At 37.0% G+C, this 22730-nt stretch overlaps 1 protein-coding gene and 1 long non-coding RNA gene across 2 annotated transcripts in view; one reads left to right on the top strand and one right to left on the bottom strand.

Moving 5' to 3' along the window:
* Nucleotides 1-21822, top strand: part of LOC139960930 (uncharacterized) — a 54782-nt gene extending 32960 nt beyond the window's left edge. The window contains exon 5 of the mRNA XM_071959640.1: nt 15780-21822. Within this exon, the coding sequence (XP_071815741.1) occupies nt 15780-16651 (872 nt within the window). The 3' untranslated portion in view covers nt 16652-21822. The remainder of the gene's footprint in view (nt 1-15779) is intronic.
* Nucleotides 21-11431, bottom strand: LOC139960945 (uncharacterized). The gene is made up of 4 exons (XR_011790669.1): nt 11372-11431; nt 10335-10551; nt 8656-8818; nt 21-6216 (listed from the first exon to the last, which is right to left on the bottom strand). It is a non-coding gene; the product is annotated as an uncharacterized lncRNA (long non-coding RNA).
* Nucleotides 21823-22730: the final 908 nt, after the last annotated feature.

Genomic DNA, 22730 nt, shown 5'->3' with positions numbered 1-22730 from the left:
ATATGTTTTAAAATACTTGAACTCAATTATACATGAGAAATAGAATGATACAACACCTGGGACTTTTTGAGAACTTTCTGAACCAGAAGACTGAGCAATCATCACCTTTTTTTTACCCGTCATGGTATTAATGGATATCACATTATCTTAGATAACAAATTTATCATAGTTTGAGTTCAGTTTGTCCACTCATGTTCAATATTGACAGGTCAAATTGCACTGGAATAGTTCGGGTGAGCCGGTTGCATAATTTAATTGCAAAAATTCCTCATTGTTATTTGTGAGCTGTTCAGATTTTAAAGATGAATAGAGGGATGGTGTTTTTTCTAGCATAAACAGTGAGTGATGCATTGGTAACTTAACCTGCCCCCACCACCTCCTCCAACTAAAACCTGCTTATGCCAAGTAACAAGAGAAACATCATCAAGCATTCATACGTGATAATTCAAGCACTTGTTCATTTCCAAACATGTTGGTAGTTCAGTAAAATACTTAAGTTTTCAAAGTATTTTCATTTATTTTAATACATAGAACATTCGATGCAATTAATATTTAATAAAATTTTGCAAAGGTAAACATAGTAAGGAAATTATTTTTACAAACATTTTCTTATTCCCATGACAAATCACATCTCTATCATTTCTGCTGTATGTAACAAAGATTTTGTGCATGCAATTTAAAGTCTTACCCATTGTTAAGTTGTACAATATCAAAGTTGTGTCATTCTATAGTACTAAGTTATTTGTAACAAACCAAAATATATCAAAGTATCATTATTTGGTAAATAATGTAAGACCATTCGTTGAGAGGCTGGTGGAGTAGTATTTTTCAGAATTTTTCATTATCCTGCAATATGTAGATTTCAAAGGTTAAAGTTAGCAGGAGATCTCTTTTAAGCATATTCTAACATTTGTACCTATTGTAGGATATCTTTAGTGGAGATTTTAAAGCATAAGATATATGCTTCTAGTTAGAAAATAAAGATTTTGAATTACCACAACAAATCACGAGTCACATATATAACAGGGATATAACTAAAAATAGTATACACTTTTGCTGCCTTGATAAAACTCGCATTCCATCCACTTTTCCATTTCCGCTTTTGTTCATCAGTATTGTAACCCAGATCAACCTCTTTTTATAAGAAGAAATAATTGACGTTGTTTGTTAACGAAGTTGTTAAAAAGAATAAAGACATGGCCAAGTTATTTTCAGATTTGTATGTTGTTTCTTATTCATGACATATCCAAAACGTAAGTACCCTTGAAACGGAAACCGGATCAAATTTATCCGGAATTGGGTCATTGTTTTTTTGATCCGGAAATCCGGATCATTTTTATCCGGGTGGGGTCGGTGCCCCTGGGATCCGGAAGCTGAATCAAATTTGATCCGGAATGGGTCATTGTTCTTTGATCCGGAAATCCGGATCATTTTGATCCGGACGGGGTCGGTGCCCCTGGGATCCGGAAACCGGATCAAATTTGATCCGGAATGAATCAAATTTGATCCGGATGTTTTAAGAGTGTTCCTATATCTTACCAGATAAAATTTATAATCAGGTTAGCTCAATAGTGCATTTTGTAAGAGGTAAAAGGTCATTTGAGGTCAAGAAAAAGGTCATATGAAGAAAGCATTGGTGTATCCCATACTATAAAGTTACATATAGTGTATATAGATGAAACCTGCTAATTTTGCAGCAGGTTGTTTGATATGGTCAAAACCTTAAGAATTTTGTAAGCAAGCTAGATCAATATCTTGAACATTAATGAGTCATATTTTTCCCACAGTGAACAGAGAACTTTTAACAGGTAACTTAATGTAAGGAGGGGAACAATACTAAATACTACTTTATGTAAATTTAAAAGCAATGAATCACAAAACCACTGGGTTTTCTAAATTTGGGATAGTCCCTTTAGTGATGACATCACAGCCTTACCATTGCAGATTTTTTTAATCCTTTTACATTTTCAAATTTATAAGTTAAATCAAAATGGTTTAGATTCCAAATTTTCATTGTTTTCTGTGAAACATACTGTATTTTACAACAACAGTTCAAATGTCACCAAAATCCATATATAAGTTAAAACATTGTAAGAATCTGGCATATGCAGGCATACATAATTATTCTGTAGGTCTGGGGCAAGTAGATTTTTTATGCGGGCAAGTAGGTTTAGCGAACAGCTAGCCCCACAGGCAAGTATTAAAAAACAATTTGTCAAAGCCTGTGGAGTATTCATTACTATTGATCATATCAATTTATTAGACCATTCTAATGTTGTACGAGCTGCTGTACCATTGTTTGTCATATTCCAGGTAAATAAGCTTGTTTTGAGATAGCTGCCTTTGTGATAGGGGTGGAAGAGATCACTGATCTGGTGTAAAATTTGTCACCATTGATCAGGAAAATATGTATTGACACATTTGAGATGTGTAGTTACTTAGATGATAATGGTAAAACATTGGCAATTTTTACATTTATTTCCCCATTTTTGAGCATAATTAGATCTAGGATGCAATTAATGGTATGAGTAGAGGAAGTGATCCCCTGGGATAGGTACATGGAGTACCAACATTTTACATACCAGAGGTAGCTAAAATAATTTACATTGTGTTAATATGATTATCTGTATATTACCAATAGTGTTATCATGATAATGGCATTTACTGATATCTGAATATGGGCTCAACATGGCAGAAAGGGTTTTTGGAACATTTGCAGTGTGTTTGTGTTTGCACTGTATCAAACATGTAATGTAACCTGGTACCCATGGATATACTGAACACAAGGGTCTGATATATATCTAGTTGCATCAGTCTAGCAAAATTTTGTGTTACTGAATAGTCACCATTACACACAATTCAAGCTTGCCCACAAGTTCCATCTCTATATAAAATACAAAGTGACAAAATTTGTTTTGCTTTAAACATTTTCTTATCTTTCTCTTGTTTTATGCTTGACCAACCAGTCAACAATATATATCATATGTCAAATATTTTTACTCTTTAATTATTTGGTAATCAAGAAAGTTTAAGAAATTCATGTGTTTGTTCACATTTTGATCTGGACAGGTTAATGCTTATAAGAGTATTTGTTAGATTTAACTATCTGTTGCCTATGTTGCAATATTGTTCTTGGATATCACCATAGATTAAAGCCTGCAATTGTCAAACATACGACTGTTGCAATATCATTAGTGCAACTTTTCATCAGAGGTCAAATCATGAAATAACTTGAAGGTGTGATGTTTTAAACATTCAGTTCATTGTTCATCTTATAAAACAATTATATTCTAATCATTGTCATTCATTAGTGAGAAATATACCTTAGAATACCATCAGTTCTCTTGGTATGAAAAGTCTTTGTTATTCTTTACATGTTTCACCCCTTTTAATACCAATTTGAAGTGGTATGCCAAAGTTTTGTAATATATTTGAAAAATGCATTATGCAGCAGTTGTTACTTTGGTATTCTTTTTCTATGGATAAATTATTTCTAGAAAAAAATCACTAATTAAATTATCAAGAAAATCAAAAGCTTATGGATTCAATATGCAACTGATGTCACAAATGTTGCCAGATTCTTAATGAAATTGAAAATGTGAACTTATTTGAAACATTCATATCTCAGCAACTAGAAATGGGACTTTCACCACCGAGTGTAGTTTACTTCGTCCTCATTCTCATCACTATTCTTTTAACATTTCACTTTTTTTATGCATAGCTTAGAGTGCTATGCATTAAGGCGATTCCATGCAAACAGGGACACGACTCCAAAAATGAAAGAATCATTTCTGACCCAATATATTGCTTTTAATTCATGCTAAGGTATTCAGGGTCCAGATCAGAAACTTTTTCCTAGCATACAGTGTCATTTTACCCCAAAAAAGTGCAGTGATAGCTGACTGTGATTCTGCAATTAAAATGCAAGTGAGTCTGTGTGGATTTTTCAAAGTCCCATTTTCCCTTGTATGAAAGTAACTGGTACAAGTTTGAAATATTTATGAGTAATACAAAGTATGATATTTTAAAATCACATCACATTGCCCATTCACCATTTTTGGTTTGTAGGAATATTGCTGTAGTTAAAAGGCGTCTATGTTGACATGTAATGCAAGTTCCTGAGCAATCAAGATTTTAACATTATTGCTCTCCTGGAGGCGATAATTTTCTGCCATTCCATATTTTGCTTTTGGCCCAAGTACTGAGTATAACAATAATCAAAGGAATAGAAAGTCCATGCATATTTTGATATGAAGGGCCACTGAAAGCCGTAATGCGAGTTACCGGTAATGCAAGTTACCAGTGCTGTAATGCGATCGAGTAACCACTGTAATGCCAGTTGTCATACAGTAAATACTGAAAATAACTGAATATTGCCATATGACAAAGAATGCAAAACCTTCGATCCATGATGCTGAATGATAAAACAAGTTGAAAAACCCCATTCCAGCTTTAGGTAACATTTAAATTGTGTGTGAATCATTGGAAATGAACATTGTCATCATTGTTCATCACATATTTTAATATGGCCAGCAATTATTAGTAAAATTATTGACAGAGGTATAAGTATTGTTGTTTATTTGTTGCTACAATGCTTTTAGACTTCTACAATGGTTCTTCAGAGCAAATAATTCTCCAGAATTTGATGAATGAAGATGAAAATACTGACTGGGCAATTTGTAATGCAAGGTACCTTAATGTGAGTTACCAGATTCTTCCCCCCTCCCAACCACTTCTAAGTTGTTTTATATTTTGTTTTGCTACAATGTAAACTTCAGGATATAGTAGATATCTAGTACATACATTCAATTGAACAAAACATTGTTTGTTTGACTAAACTAGTATCTCCATTTTTGCTGTGTACTTTTTGTGTAATGCGAGTTATCGATTTTGTTTATCCCCCTGTCATGAACTAGACTAGTACTTTTTGATAAATTTTTAGTTATTTAACTTTACATATATTGTAAGTCACCTTCCACTAGAAATATTAGTTTCAGCATTTTATTTTCCATTTAGATTTCATTGATGACTGGACAAAGTGAAATGCGAGTTACCGTAATGCGAGTTACCGGATTATTTCCCCTTCCACACCACATCTTAAGTTGTTTCATATCATATAGCAGTTTGATGTAAACACCAGTGGGATAGATATCTACTACATACATTCAACTGGATACAACATCTTTTGTTTGAGCAAACAACTGCATTGAACTTGCATCAATTTTTTATGTGTCCTTTTTGGGTAATGTGAGTTACTGATTTTCTCAAGAGCACCATACATAAGACAAAGCAGTGCCATCACCCCGAATAATTTTAGATCATAGCTTTGAGTGTTGGCTTTAATACCACAAATAATCAACCTGCAATAAAAAAAACTTGAAAAAGTGTAATGCGAGTTACTGTGGAATCACCTATTAGCAATATTAATTGTGGACATTGCATTCTGTAACAAATGAGCTAGTGTTCAGGTACAATTGATATCCATGGCTTCCATCATTCTCGAGTGGATTAACAGTGTACCTTAGTCTGGCAACCTGATCATCAGAAAGTAGTGACTCAGTTTCTGGAACTTGTACTCCATCTTCTGTTTCATTCATAGGTGCATCTCCATCAGGGTCAATCCCATACAACTCCTACTGTTCATTACTATCAAACACACTCTCTATTCCAGTATAATCTGAATGAAACAGCCGAAAAACACCTTGGTGGAACAGTTGATTTGGGGACTGATCATGACATGAACTAAGGGGGTGGTTGTTGTACTGAAGTACAAATTCTGCTAGAGCCCTATTGATTCGTGGTATAAAAACAAAATGAAGTGATGAAAGATCAATTTCATTCAATGGATCTAGAACTTGATCATCCTGCATGGCCATAAAAACATTTTTGATGTAACGGACGACCTTTACATTCACATCCCTCCATAACCTCTCTATGCGCTGGTTATGCACGCTCCTCCCTGTTATCATACTTCCTCTGTTTAGCCCTCGTCTTTCAAGCATAAACTGTGCCACATCATAGTTTTCAACACCCAAGTCTGACCTGACGTGGGAGGGGATACCATAGAGATTAACAGCTTCCTGAAATAAACTAAGGACTGTTTGGGCACGATTATTGTTGGTACACCTGAGATACACTACCCGTCTGCTGTATCCATCGATCCCACCATGGATGACCAACCGCCATGGAATTAATTTATGGTTACCATCAATGTGCCTGTGAAGGGGAAACAGTTAAAGATAACGGTGCCAATCCACTCAGAACCATAAACAACTTGCATTTTCAGGCTGAAGGTAAAGCATTGCTTTGTGTGTTCACATTTTATTGTGAGTTCCTGATCATGTTTGCATTCTGATAATAAAGAACCAGAATGAAACCCAAGGATCATTGCATCCATGTTTCACTAAAATCCATGAAAGACTATGCTATGATAATGCTCTTCTTACAAAGAAATCACTTCATAACCTTTGACCTCAAATTACTGAACACCCCAAAGGTACCACTAACTCAATGATCATAATGTGTTACTTTGGAAAAAATTGATTAATAACTCGATCTGTGAGAAGAAGCATTTTAAGAATTTTCAGGTAATGCCCTTAAATAATCCCTACAGTAAATGACCTACATCACCCCTGATGCCCCCTCATCCAATGAACATTGTGTCCAAGGTTCCTCAAAATCCGTCAAAGCCTGTACGAGAAGAACGATTTTGAACAAGTATCGACAGACGGATACTGTAGATGCAGCATGATCATATAGGCACGATCATATGTATATGTGACATTTCAGGCTGAAGGTAAAGCATTGCTTTGTTTGTTCACATTTTATTGTGAGTTCCTGATCATGTTTGCATTCTGATAATAAAGATAATAAAATATTGAGTAGGCCTATATTATATATAAAAGTATATATATTAAGCAAAATGAATATTAATGAGAACACATTTCATTTTCGACTTTAACACAACGATAGCAAACTGTATGATTACTTACGGCATGGAAAAAACTATGTCACATATACATTTGATCATGATCCATTCATGATACATCTACCTGTGAAGAATGACATGATAAGTGCCACCCATTCATTAATGTTCAGGTAAACAAACACCATAGGGTACATCTACACATGGCACAACTACCTGTCATTGATCTAACATATATCAATAACTGGGTTAATAAATTATAACATTGATCAAACATGTCATTGGGGATACACTGTGTTAACGAGCCAGCCGTCACATACACACACCTTTGGCTTTCGCGTTGTAACCAAAACTAAAAAAATCTCCCAGCTTATTAATATCTGCTGTGATGATACACTTCACCTTCTTGCCATATTCTCAAGTGAAAATAACAATTTGGAAAATTAAAATTATATCAGAAAATCTTAATAGACAATTTCAGATTTTGTGTTTACAAGCTATTTTGTGTGGTTCAGAAATAATGTCATCCCATTCTAAAGTAAAACAATTTTGTTGTCACTTATATCTATGAAGTTGATACAGTTACAAAGATATTGACATCTTAACAATTGTATTTTAAGCCCAGACCACTCATTAATATTTATGATTTGGATACCAAGAACAAAGCATATCTACTCCATAAGTGGCATGTACCAGTCCAATATTATATTAACATGCCGTTTTTGAGATGTTGTTTATGAGCTATTTGTGTGGCATTAGCTCTTTTGTTTGGCATTAAGCACCCACTCATTAATAATGAAACAAAATTTAGTGAAACTTACGAGTGAGCTTTCACACACCACACACATACACACAGTCACTTTTGGAAATGCAAAATCCCTGGTTACCACCACCCAACGTACATCACTCTCCTGACTGAGTCTATATATGTCTACATAAATATAGTCTGTCCACATGCAAAAACGACCTCAAAATCAAATCTATTTGTCTGTCCACATTTGTTCAACATGCTTCTCCTCAATGGAGTTTGACCAAACTTGAACACAATGTTTATTTGATGAGGGGACATCAGGGGTATTCCAAAGTTACACATTTTAATCATTGAGTATTGGTGCATGTGCAGTTTTTAGCGATTTGAGGTCACATGTCATAAAATGGAAAATAGCATTGATCTTTTGTTTTTTTATGGATTTTTTAGTGTAACACAAATGCAATGATCATTAGGTGTTGAAACTAGTGGTGTCCATACATTTCGGGTCAGAGGTCATTTAGGGGTCATTTGAGATCATTATCTGAAAATGCACACCAATTTTAACACATTGCTACAAGTCAATTTGTTACAAATGAACTCTGACCACTTCATTTCAGCCATGAATATGAAATGTAACTTGTGATAAATTAACAAATATTTGTAAGAGCCACTGCACCATTGGTGCACTAGTTGGAATATGAAATAATAAAAGTGATTACCCACATGCATAACCACATATCTTGATCTTCAAAAGAACAACAAATTCCGGAAAGTATGCAATGCTAGTTGGGTAAGATCCCTCAAACCCACCCAAATTGAGGTTTATTACCACAAATCTGTTGATAACATGCATGTACTAAGGATTAGTATGTCTGTACATGCACATTACATGAAACATTTCATTAGCAAGCAACAGTACTGTACATACTCACACATAATACAGCAATGCAAGTGTTATAGCTGCCTAACGATTGCTTACCATAAATGATTTGGGCAAGGAACATGGTATGTCCGACGACAAATTGCATATGATCTTCTGAGCAATCTATTGATGGGATCCACTCGAGAAATGGACTGTCTCAACCGCCATCTTTGAGTTCTTACTCCTCGTCCAGTCAAAGCTCCAATGACATATCTTTCACCTTTAAAAATGGAAGTATTAAATTCATCAGATACTAACTACTATAAACTATTATGGGTATGAATATCAAATTTTTATGTAGAGATACACCCTCATCAGTCAGAGTCTTGGATGATATACTTTTTTATTACAACAATTCATCACTGTCAACAAACTGGACATTTTGCAACAAACCGGTGTTGTTTTGTTTTAGCAGTCTTTATTAATATCATCACAAGACAGTTTATTTTTTTATCACTTTTTAATGCCAGTGCATAAATTGAAAATTGTCATGGATAGCTACCATTACATCCAGCAAACAGCTTTAAAGATATGCTATAATCTACTTAAAATGGTCAAATTATGTGAAATGTATTTCTTTAGTTTCAATAGTTTTCTTTGGTCAGTTATACTTTCAATAGTGTAAGACTGTATGATTGTTCTTCCTAATCATTGCATCAGTCTGGTGTTAAGGAACAAGCACACAAAATGCACTCTGGAATAGTGTTGGTCCGATTATCAGTATACAGTATCGGTATCGATTGATATTGGCATTATCTGCCTCATTATATCGGTATCTGTGAAATTTGTGTCAATTGCTGATAGCACCCTACCGATATCGCAAGCAATTTTATACAAACAGTTCATCTGTGAGTAAATTTTACTTCATCCATTTGCCGTAAAAATTCAACTGCCATTTTTTCACATACAGTATTCAATATCTATAACAACGTTATCTTAAACATAGCGATAGCTTGGTAACTTTACCAAATCACACTAAATGTGGCGCGGCAAATACAAACTCTGCCGCAATACAAACACTGTTTTGTCTTTCTCTTTTTCGTTTTAGCATCCCATCAACTTGATGGATGATACATAGAATCAAGGAAAATATCTCTGAAAAAAAGTCTTGAATTCCATTTGGGCAGACATTGGCTTTAGATCACTCATCCATTAACATACACAATATTTAACCTACATGTACACTATAACAAAATTAACATTGCACTCAGGAATTTCCCCAATCTAGGTTTTTTCTATGACTTGAGCAAGTAAAAATTCCAATGACCAAATCATCATGTGGCTTTGTGAGTTTGTGTACAGTAGTTAACATCAGTGTCTATAGGCCTAACGTAAGGTAAACAGTGGTTTGCATGTCACTAATTGCGATCACAAATAAAACATTTATTATAAAAAAATCAGTAAAAAGAACTTTTACAGTTCCCTACAATTTGACAGTAGTACAGTACAGACCTTTAATCAGAACAAGAGTACCAACTGTCACTGATTCCTTATCTTAAAGGGGAAGTTCAAGATAAAACAAGGTCTTCATGTGTAATAGACAATGTATTATGTATATTTCTCTGATCAACCCCCTTGCTTTGAATTGAATCAAACTAAGTGGACAATACAAACATTTTCAACTGAAATGGTATACTATAGTTGATAAAACATTTTCAAATGAAATGCTTACTAAAACTGAAGAGTACTGTCACATTTTGTACTGTCACATTAGATAGATTACATTTGGACTTTACCTGCATCTGGTGAGATTTGTAATATGCTTTGCACTAGTGCATCAAGATCATCATCTGTGATTTGACTATATAGCCGCTTCCAAGGTGTGTAGGCATCTGGAACTCATGTCTTCTTCGAAGAACGGTTCTATATGATATATTCAGTGTTGAGGCCACTTGTTTCCAAGATCCAAGAACTTGATAATGTTCTTCCAACTGTGGCATGGTCAAGCAAAACCTAAATAGAAATAAGGATTTGTAATTCAATGAATACTAATAGTTAAACTATACATACATGTATGTACTTTTTGCACACATTTTGACAGCCAAATGTTTGGGCAATGACATAAACAAGATAAATGCAAAATGTGACATCTTGAGATTGTCTAGAGGGGAGGGATTTTTAAAGAGGGGCGGCAGCTATTTTCAGGGGGGCCCGGGGCGGGTGCAGCAATTTTCACTTGGGTGGCATGCGACCACCCTAAAACCCTTCATGGAGAACACTGTATAGGGAATAATTTGAACAGTGCTGGCCATTTTGGGAATTGATAAAAGCCGATAAAACACATGATTGCCAACAATCCAAAGTTGATTTGAATGTGCTGCAGTTGTTAATTAATGGGGGTTCTCCGCTTCAGGTTGTTCGGCACGGCTGTTGCACAGTGGTGACGGGCAAGTTGCTTCCACCTCCCCAGACTTTGAGAAAGTGGTCGAAGTATGGGGTACACTCATGTCCATGGGATGGGGACGTTAAATGGCGGTCCAGGGAGCAGGATGGGTTCACGTCTGTCTGGTTATCATCTGAGCACTTGGTCGTGAAGAGAAGGCTGAAAAGCCGGTGTTATCCACAATCATATCTGGCAGTCTGGGTTATCTGTGGTACAGGGTCGTTCATGAGGACAAATGTCCTTCCTGACCCTTAATCTACTAAACTAAACTAGGCCTAACTATTAGGCCTAGGCCCTAATGTTAAGCCTATGCTACACAGCTACATTATATAGGCCTAGCCAAGGCTAAGGGCCATGCCCGGATTAATCTCTCAAGTCTTATAGTCTTACCGTGGTCGGCCAGCATCACCTTGGATCGTCGAACACTGAAAACTGTAGTCGATATCGTCGTCAGCCTCTCCACTGTAGCCGGTGTGACAGGATTTTTTCCCCCCTGAAAATATTCCCCCCCAGGGGGAATATTTTCTAAGGAATTTTCCCCCCGGGTGGAGATTTGCTAGGAAATATTCCCCCCCGGGTGGGCATTATTCCTAGGAAATATTCCCCCCAACCTGGAAAAATTCCCCCCCACCTTCATGTAATTCTAGTTAATTATATTTTTGTACACCTATTAAGGATATCTCATCATGGAACTATAATAAGGAGATTTTTTGGCATGAACTTGGAATATATCATTCCTGCAATAAGGATATTCAGAGGAAATGTCTTAGGTTAGGGTTAGGCCATGAATGCAGTGCCATGAATGGAATATGGGACTAGCTCTGATGCTCTGATGTTACTGATGTAGTCAAGTATAATCATTGTAAATTGAAACTATTACATTGTGTTGGTATGATGGTTCCACAGGAGGATTCAATGTTTTATCCTAGGAAAAATTCCCCCCCTAACTTCCTAATTCCCTCCCTAAATTCCTTCCAACTAACTGTCCGCTGGCCACTAAAAAAATGTTGCGAATACGTGAAGGATATATTCCTAGCGTTTAATTGCATTGAACAAGCGATCGACCATCTCATCATACACTGAATTTGAGATATCGCCTATTGGAATATAGGAACATTATGAAATTCATTGCAAGCTAAAGACTTGCAGGTGCTGGCAGGAAAATTGATCATGCTTATGGTGGGGGGTAAATTTTCAGGGTGGGGGGGAATTTATCCTAGGAAAAATCCCCCCCAGGGGGAAATTTTCAGGGGGGAAATTTCCTGTTACACCGGTTTGCACATTTTCTAAAGCTCCAAGGAGCTGCTGTTAGCCACTTACAAGCATCAAATTAGCTTCATCTCCTGGAACGGGCAGATGTTGAAGTTAATCTAGCAAAACACGTACCAAATGTATCGCAGATTCAACCCTTCCTTGTACGATATGTGCTCTTTGCTCGTCTGCCGTATTTTGCAAACGAATTGCTTCACTATAAATGTTTGGGAGCTCAGTAAAGGCGTCTAAATAACTATTTTGTTGAAGCTCCATCACTTGTTGAACACATTGACATGTACCTAGGCTTTATGCGGCGCGAATGTTCAAATAATCAAGGAAATTAAGCTCCTCCCACTCGCGCATGTCACTCACACTTTTATAATCTATATATATTACCGCGCCGAACATGACAAAATAGTATATAATATATAAAGGAATTATAACGAACAATATATATATGTTATGCGATATATATATGATATGCGTTATATATAGGTTATGCATAACGTATATATATGAAGAACAAACATAAGTCATATATATTACTGCATAGCCAACATATATTCCTCGCTATAATCAATATATATGGTATATAATATTGTCACATATGGCACTTCATAGATATATTTAAACTAGTACTTATAGTACTACTAGTATAGGCTACTACTGTTGCTTAGCTGGGCCAGTGGAAGCAATCTTCAACATTGGCAGATCCAGCTCAAAGGTGCATGGGAGGGGGGTGGGAGCAGGTGGGTACCATTTGAAGGGGTGCAAAATAGTTGTTATTGCTGACATTACAAAATAGGACCAAGCATTCTAGTGGAGTTTAGGATATGATACCTCCCCTCTGAAAATTGTTTAAATAGTAGACTAGACTCAGTGATACTAGCTTCAACAGGTGGGTGCCAAATTAGCTATGTAGGGATGTCTCCTGTGTACATCTGTATATTTATTAAATGGTAAATATTTGCTGTTTGTTTCAATTATTGCAGACTTCATCTAGGTAATGATGGAAATGTGGAAACCGTAAAAAGAATTCTATAACCCTTTTGGGGGAAAAATTTCTTTGCAGTCAATAATAATACCATTTTCTGCAAAATAATGTATAAGTTGATGTTTCTGGGAAGTGTTGGTGAATGCTGGCCAATGCAAATGGCATGCTGGACAGGTAACGACAGGTAACGAAGCAGAGATTAACTTTATGCAAATGGTGATCAATGAATGGTCACTATGTTGAGTGTTATGGAGTGTTAGCTCAGTGGTTAACGCCAGTGCCTTTCAATCATAAGGTCCCGAGTTTGTGTCACTCCAAGATTAATGTATGTCGTCAAGTTACAGAGTTGTTGACAATTGACAATTCATTATCATGGTCGTTAAATATGAATCTAAGAGACTGACTTCGGTCAGCTTGCGGCTTGATAAGCCAATGATGGCTTCTTCGCGAGTTCCTGCTTGCAGGAGGATCTAAACTACATGTGTGTATTCTGGATATGTATGAATTGAGTATGTAGTAAACACTGGTGATAATTCATTAACATTAAATGGGGTTATCATTTACACCAAGCCTTCAGATTTTCACTTATCACCTATCTTTTTACCTATCGGCTTTGTCCAGATGTTCAATTTGAAATATGTGCCTCAAGGCATTTGTTTTCCCAAGAATTTACAGTGCCATTATTTTTCAGTACACCTTGTTGATTTCCCAGTCAATGGTGTTTTAATAAACTGCATTCCCTCAAAAATTCATAATATCTATTGCAAATCTGCTACTGTCTGACTGTTGTGTATTTTGAAGCAGACTTCTGTTGCTTGAACAGGTTTGAATAGCAAAAATATTACTTCATATTGTTGTTACCTGCTGAAATATGTATTATTGTTAAGCAGCTTTGTGAACATTTTTCCAAGGTGATGTTCGAAACATTCAGTGATGTCCGAAACGCTCATAAAGTAACTTTTAATGAACACTGAGGATTTGAACTATAATAAGTTCAAAACTGTCATTATACCTTGTAGGTAGCTTGTCAACAACAAAGATCCCTTTGTTACAAATTTAACTTTTGATATGATTTATGCATTGTGTAGAAAACATTACAGTGATGTCCTAATACAGTTGTGGTGATGTCCGAAACATAGTCCAAGACAGTCTTATGCAAATCATAAACAAGTGTTTGCATTTTCCATTATTTCATTGAATTTGATATTGTTTGTGAACATCACATATCGTGATGTACTGATATATATTGCTAAGTATTAACAAGCATGGCCTTCGTTTAAAATTGTCTTGTTGATCACTTGGATCCCTTGTATCCCTTTTCTTTGTTTTGAACTTGGAACCTAGGAAGGGTCCATAGATCTCTTTTGGTATGGGTATCAACTTACTAAAATGCTTTTCTATTCATTATTATTGCCATTAAATGAACAGCATTTGGTTTATTACTAAATATTAGGTTTAATATATTAGGTAAACCATTGGTGGGTGATGTCCAAACAAAATCATTTGGAGGGGTGATGTCCGAAACAAGAGTCACGGAAAAAAAAATTCTGAGAGGACATGACCCAGAATTTTCAGCTTTTGGTTAATATATGTGCTTATGTTGTGGTTTAATTTTATGGAATAATTGTTACTATTAATTTCAATTTTGTTCTTTAAAGAAAAACTTTTTTAACTTTATTTCAGGAAAAATTGAATATTTTCTAACGATACTCTAATATTTTGTGTTAATAAAGAAAATAAAAACAGAATTCCCAAATGTAGCAGCAATGGAATGACACACCACCATTAAAAAAAGAACAAATTTTGGAAAATTTATAGATTGTCACACTTTCAACCATCTTGAATATAATTTCCAGAATAGTTTAAGCTCTGGTCAATTCTGATTCATAAATTGCAGATATTAGTTATGTTATTTACTTAGAATAGAATTTCTTTACTGTAATTTGAAAATTTTGTACCTCAGGCAACCAAATTGGGCGCTTTAACGTGGACAGACCCACAAGCAAAAGTTAGATTTAGTTGAAATAAAGTAAACCCATGGCCTACACTTCACTATACATTACTAAGTTGAAGCAAGATTGGGAGGGAATTCATACCACTGCTTCGTGGCCTAGCATTTGACTGATCGAGTTTAACACATTATTAAACAATTGCTAGGCCTAGCCTTGTACTAGCACTACTACTTTTTCAGAAAATAGCCTACTGAAATAAACAGTTAAAACGTGGACTGGCCTGCACGAGGGAAGATCCCCCCCCCCCCAACCAATCTGCCAACAGTGATATAGATAGGCATGTGCAGAAGATAATTTTATCCTGTACATAAAGCATGATAATTACAAAGTATTCATGTAAATTGTGTTATATGGAAGACATTTGATTAATGGAGGTTCATGGCAGCATTATTGTTTGACCCGGCATTATTGGTAATAGCTTTGCAATTATGACAAACTGATAAGTCAGCATGTACGAGTGTGTTTTAGTAAGCATTCGTTTAGTATGAATACATTTTGATAGTGATGTTTATATTTTTGTTGCATTATTTCTTTAAAGGGTTTGCTGATGAAAATGTCAACCAGAAAGGACAAAATAATGGAGAGGCGCTGCAAGAAAAGTTGAGGCTAAGACAAAGGAAAAACAGAACAACTGAAGTTTCTACACAGCGTTCGAACAGAATGCAAGGAAACAAAAATGCTGCGAAAGCTGAAAGAAGGGTTGATGTTGGATGGCTTCATTTGTCCAAAGGGGACACAAACAAGCAAGTAGGTATACGAAACGGTGGTGGCATACGACGTTTAATTATGCCAAAAGCCATGAATGTTTCACATGTGTTAGAGGAGGCAAAGAAGTTGTTTTTCCCAGACGGGCTTTCCCCTAAAGGAACACTAGCAGATTTCAAATTTGAGATGATGGATGTTCGCAAGCTCCCCTTTGTGAACAATCCAACAATTGAAGAGATGTACGAAACCACCAAATTGAGTGTCCTAAGAATGTACATATCTACAAAAGAAATTGAAAGAGACGATTCAACAAGTGGTGAAGCATCCTGTGAGGAAACTGACCAGGTACAAGATGTAGATGAAACTGTCCATGTGTCCGATAATTCAGGAGATGAAATTCCAGCCATTGATCTTCATGTGATGTCTGATGTTGGCAGTGAGGTGACGGTTGGTACATCTCAACAAGTAATGACTGAACTAAGTGATCTGGAAGCAGGACACTTTGCCCAACAACCATTTCGCCCAACTGCCATTTCGCCCAACCATACCATTTCACCCAACCAGCCTGGTCATTTCGCCCAACCAGCCTGGTCATTTCGCCCAACCAGCCTGGTCATTTCGCCCAACCAGCCTGGTCATTTCGCGGGGACAGCACACTGTAATCGGGGACTGTCCCCGAGAATCGGGGACGTCTGGTCACCTTAATTTACTTAGATGTGTGGTACTTTATAAGAATTCATGACTTAGCGAGAGAAAAACACATTAAATACTTAGAGTGACAGTCCAGTGCTGTAGTTGAGATTAGTAGATCCAAGTCCGAGTCCAGCTGGTCCGAGCCTAAGTCCAAGCTACATAATAATAGTACATGGCAATACATTGTAACACATATGCAATATTCTGTTTACCCCATATACTGTACCTATTATGAGTATGGAAAGTATTCATTTTCCCATGACTCACATTGATCATGATAGTTGTCCCCTTAATATCTTAAGCTAAATATCATTAGGTATATCAGTTTCAAAAGTGACCTTGCTATATTCATCAAAGTGGTCAGGTATATACATACTGAAGTTTCAAAAAGCAGAACTGAGTATCGATGACCATGCATGTCTTGACTTTGCTTTAGCATAGTTGTGGTAATGTGTTCTTACTGTACATTAATGCTTGTACATCCATAAAATATACATTGAATAAAAGGGAATAAATCAGACATATAGGTAGCTTGTTATGCAGATTGAGCACTCTATCAAACACAGACTACATTATGCATATCTTAAGTAAGGTCTTTGTCTTTGGATATTATGTATTAGACTGTATGGTTAAGGCTACCCCCCCCCCCCTCCCCCTTTTCCTCTTTCCCATGCCATTCAATTACTTAATGTATTGCATCTAAAGGACACAATGACTTGGTAATGGATTCATCCTGTAAGGTGTCACATCATGGTATATTGAAGGAGCATCAAAATATATAGATGGATACTCAGATATCTGGCTATCAGTTCAGTTATTGATCCTATTTTCTTGTGTCAAATGATCAGTTTTACACTGCAGATTTGATAATACTTCAAATCTTTGTAATTATACTGTAACATATTTGTAACATGTGTTGTTGTACTTGCTTAGACTGGATGCAGCCTGCTTCTGTAGAACATGGGGACACTACTGTCAGTCATAGTGTCCTTACATATTGTGTCCATATCAATATCTGTTTCTGTAGTTGGAGGACACTGCTGTCAGTCATAGTGTCCTCTTTACATTATTCTGTCTTGGTATTTAAAAATCCCTTTGTCAGAACAAGTACGGTTGGTACTGTCAGCTAATGCCATTTACTTCTCATGCCGACACATTTGACAACCATTCACACTCTTAGCATTCCATTCCTTTAATTACTCACCTTGTCTCATGTCCTTCCTAATACGTCCTTTAACAAGTTTACATGCAACCTCTGTGCTTGTACATTTGATTTTTTTTTCCATACAACCATCAAGTGTGCCTTGCTTCTTTCTCAGAGGGGTGTTAACTCTACTTTTAAAATTTGACCACAAATTATTATTTTTATTAAGCCACTGTTGTGTTTGATCCTGTGTATTTGCTGTAACAATTTATTCTGATATAATAGGTCTGCAGGTTATGTGCCCTATATCACCACTTGATATGTCATATGTATGAAACTACACAAAATTGTACCCTATAAATATCATTTTCATTTGTACATAGGCCTATGACAACCTTGGAAATGGATTGCAAAAGGGGGCTAATATGAACTTGGTCAGTGTAGTGGTGGAGAGCAAAGAGGGCAATTGATTAATGTAATATAAATCTAATTGCTGCATAGAGAAGACTAGCTAAAGAAGACATGCATGTTAATATCAGATAATTGAAGTAAACTAACAACTTAACTAACAACAGGCGTTTATCCAGGGTGAGCTTGGCCTGGGATGCACGCCTTATGGGTAAGAAAGGGAAAAACTAGGGGAAAACAGAAGGGGAAGGTGCAGGTGGGTGGAAAGAAGTGACATTAACAGTAAATAACAGGTAGTTTTGCAGTGAGAATAAAGCAAACAGAACTTAAAAAGAGTATACAACTTTTCCACTTTACAAATCTTATTGGGGGCACTTCACTGTGCCAACGCCTCCATCAGCAAATTAAGCCTCTGTTTTGCTCTTCCAATCACCAAGACACCCAGCCTTCATCCGATCCCTATTAATGCCTTTTAGGAACGCTTCGATTGGCTTTAGATTGGCTGCTGATACGTCCAAAAAATTCTCTTAACCATATGTTCCATCAGGAGCCATGTGAGATATATGTTCACAGGAAGCATACAACACCATATGCATAAAGGTGCAGGGGGAGGCAGATTTCTCCTACAGTTCAGCCAGCACCAATCTTCTAAGACGTTCATATAACATCATGGCATCAAATGCTGTAACTGGAACATTAATATTATTATCTACCATTTGAATACAGCATAGTTCAGATACATCTCTGTCGCATGGAAAGTTATCCCTAAAGACACATTCTTCCTCACAAACTTCTATTTCGTCCTGTTGCACTTCCATTAGGTAACTCCTAGTTTGATATAGTTCCGGTGCCGTGTACATTATTTCTGGTCGACCGAAAGGACCAATTCTGTTTCTGGATGGTGATATGCGATGGTTGTTCCATTCAAGCTGCAGATCATGTAATTCTGTCTGTAAAAAAATATTAGTTGGAATTTTCTGAATTTTGGTTAAAAGTTAATCATGTTATAGTATATGTAACCTCCATGGTGAAAAATGCTTATTGAATTCGCACATCCACCCTTCTGCACCTAGAAATCATATGCTGCACAAAATTTTGAAGTATTACTTTTCATGCTCTTGTTCTATCTGCTATGTCCCCCCCCCTCCTTTTTCTTTTATTACATGATAATCATAACATTTTTGGTATGTGTGTGTTGGTGACGCCCAGCTAGTAAACACCATATTTCAAGGCTGGAAGCTTGGAAAGGTCTGATATGTTTTATGTAGTTGTACTGCATTGAGTACAAGAAGCATATTGTTTTGATGGAGGTCAAAGGTTATTTTGGTTTAACATGCATCAATTTGTGAAAACAATGTGGACACAATATCTCAAGATGGGGAAGCTTGGAGAGATCTCATGGTTATATAGCATATTGTATGCTGATGAATCACATTGGTTCAAGCACAAGTCTATCATTTGGTCATCATAGTCAGTAGTAAAAAATTTGTCCCATCTTTATCCATTTCTGCATTCTGGATTATCATTTTGCAAACATATCATAAACAAGGAATTTGTTACTAATACATGTCATGGATTTATTTGACTACATACAAAATACATTACCTGGATAAGATTTAGAAAGCAAAACTGAATCAACGCTTTGTCCAGGTATGTTCCAGTGAACATGCCCTCCTCTCTGAGGTAACTAAAAGCATTCATCCAGAACTGAGTGCAATCTTTGCGAAGAAAACTCCACCAACATTCGATTCTTTGATTGTGATGGCTTGTGCCCTGCAGGAAGCTACTAAGGCCAGCTAGGGCATCATTACCATTTCTCCTTAGAAACTGCTGTATACGATTGATTATGCTATTTTCGGTGCCAAAGTCAGTGCGAAGTACGCAGTGGCGTCACCAAACTCTTCAGTCTGGGGGGGCACATGGGGGCACCAGCATTTGATGGGGGGCACTTAGGTGGATACGGATCGCCGTCCTGGGGGAGGGGTCTAAGGGGAGGAGGCACCCCCTCCCCTTTGGAAAATTTTCGCATACGGAGGATGGGCTAGATGCAAAATGGTGCCACATTTGATGCTAAATTCGATCTGAAGATATCTCCAGAAATTGCTATTTTTGAGGTAATGATTTTAACAACGCACAGAATTTTGCAGAGGATATGAACCACATGCTGTCGATATTATGCCTAACCCTATCAATAGAACCTACATTTGTTGAATTAATGTGTGCATGACCCCCGACTCCTTTCTTGTCCTTCTCGTTTTCTTCCATTATCTATTAAGATGTAACAGGTTCCAGCATCGTTATTGGCTGGTATGGCGTGAGCACTGACACATTCAATGTAAATATGGACACCTGTTGTGATGGCCCGGGTTACGACATCGATACCCGACGGTCAAGGATAAACTTTTTCATTTTTACGCAGCTCATTTGAAGAAAATACGAATTACTGTGCTTCTTTGTCCTTATGAAAAACCAACTCAGATGATGGGAGTTGAATATAACAAAATATATATATATTTTTTTACCAACCCAAATCTCAGATGGGGGGCACTCGGGGGGCACTAGGTTTTCCAGGGGGGCACATGCCCACCTGGCCCCCCTTGGCGATGCCACTGGAAGTACGGCTGGACATCCCTCGGTCTCACGGATCGATTCCATGTAATAGCCGGCAATGAGCCGTGGGTCACTGTTATTGTGGTATGCCTTTAACCATATCATCTGCCTAGAGAATCCATCAATGCATCCATTTATGCATATGCCGTATGGCTTCAGTTTATCATACGAGTCAATGTGCCAAAGGAAATTATGCCCGGCAACGTGGTATTGGCGTCACCTCAGTCTTCTTCTCCGCTGAACTTGAACGCCCTCTGGATCTAGAAATCCAAGAATCAAGCGAACAGTTTCTCTACTTAGTCAGTCCATGCAAGATACATTTAAGATGAATCCACCTATAACCGTGTTACTGTCCTGATCTCGTTAACAATATCTCAATGAAGTCTATAACATCATTAATATCAGAATAATGCTTCCGTCTAAACAAACCCATATGAAAGTTAATAAGTCTCTTCAGATGCCGCTTGCTAATCAATATGTTATGACGCGATGCAAGGGAAATACAAATGTCATCATAACTGTATCCAAGGCGAAAATAGTGACGGATAATTTCCTCTCGATCTTCCATCACGCCTTGAACAAAATATCTGTAAACAAATGAAATCCATCTAAGACAATTATTGCTATGTAAAATTGCCTACTCTTCTGTGTACACGACTTAGTTTAACCCCAGCAGCACAGTGGATTCGATGGTGTGGTATATGGACCACAGAGGAGGGCATGTAATCCCGTACCCGCGGTTACGGGGTTGCATTTCTCACCCTTACATCTCCCATAAATAAGTCACGTCACTAAATTTAGTTCCCTGTACTATACGATGTTGAGCAGATTCTCCTAGAACGCATTCGTATAACATGTTCTCCCCATAAATATTTTAAGAAATTTGTGATATGTGCCACTGGTACCCGAACAGGGAAGCCATGGCAACAACAACTTTTTGTCCTTGCACCTTTTCTCTTCACTTTGTACACGGCTGACTGTAGGTCTCAGGAGGAGATGTGCCCCCTCATCAAGTTCGCTGATGATATGGCTGGACTCATCCATGGTGATGATGATGAGGCATATATCTCCGTCAGCTGCAGTCATTCGTGGACTACTGTGACACCAACTTTCTTCAATTGAATATCTCCAAAACGAAGGAGATGGTTATTGATTTTCGCCGTAGTACTGTCCCACCACCACCTGTCATTATAAAGGGTGTGGAAGTTGAAAGGGTGTCCTCTTACAAGTACCTTGGCGTTCACTTGAACGATTCTTTAACTTGGGGCGATCAGGTGGATGCTCTAATCAAGAAGCTGAATAGCAGGTTGTATTGTTTAAATATGGCCAGATTTAACGTCCGTACTTCTATAATGGATATTTTTTACAACGCTACTATCTGTGGTGTATGGCGGTATTGTTTCGTTGGTTGGGGTGGGAACGCCACGGGTACTGACAAAGACCGTATTGACAGCATTATTCGTAAAGCGGGTAGAGTCATTGGAGACCCCCAATCATCAGTTGAGGAAATTTATATGTGCTTGCTCCAAAACAAACTAGACATTGTCTGGAATGACCATGATCACCCGCTTCACTGTTATCTGAACGATAATATCATAACTAGGGGCACTGGCAGACTGCGTCTCCCACCCATGAGAACCAACCGTCATCGCAATTCGTTTATTCCACGTGCAATAAGGCTTTCTAATGATAACTTGAGCCGTTAGGTCCTGCCTATGTGTGTTTTATTGTTCGATTGTTTAATGTTTTATCGTTCCGTTCTATCCCTGTTTTTCATATTTGTAACATAGCCATATTTTTGTACTGTCTTTTATATTTTATGTGCAAGATCTTAATTTCCTTCATTGGAGTAATAAAGTTATACTTACTTACTTACTTACTTACTTACTTTACTTACTTTACTTACTTTACTTACTTTACTTACTTTAC

This window comes from Apostichopus japonicus, chromosome 20 (genome assembly GCF_037975245.1).
Source record: "Apostichopus japonicus isolate 1M-3 chromosome 20, ASM3797524v1, whole genome shotgun sequence".
Classification (NCBI taxonomy): domain Eukaryota; kingdom Metazoa; phylum Echinodermata; class Holothuroidea; order Aspidochirotida; family Stichopodidae; genus Apostichopus; species Apostichopus japonicus.
The sequence above is the reverse complement of the archived record's forward strand: the minus strand, read 5'-3'. Positions and strand labels throughout refer to the sequence as shown.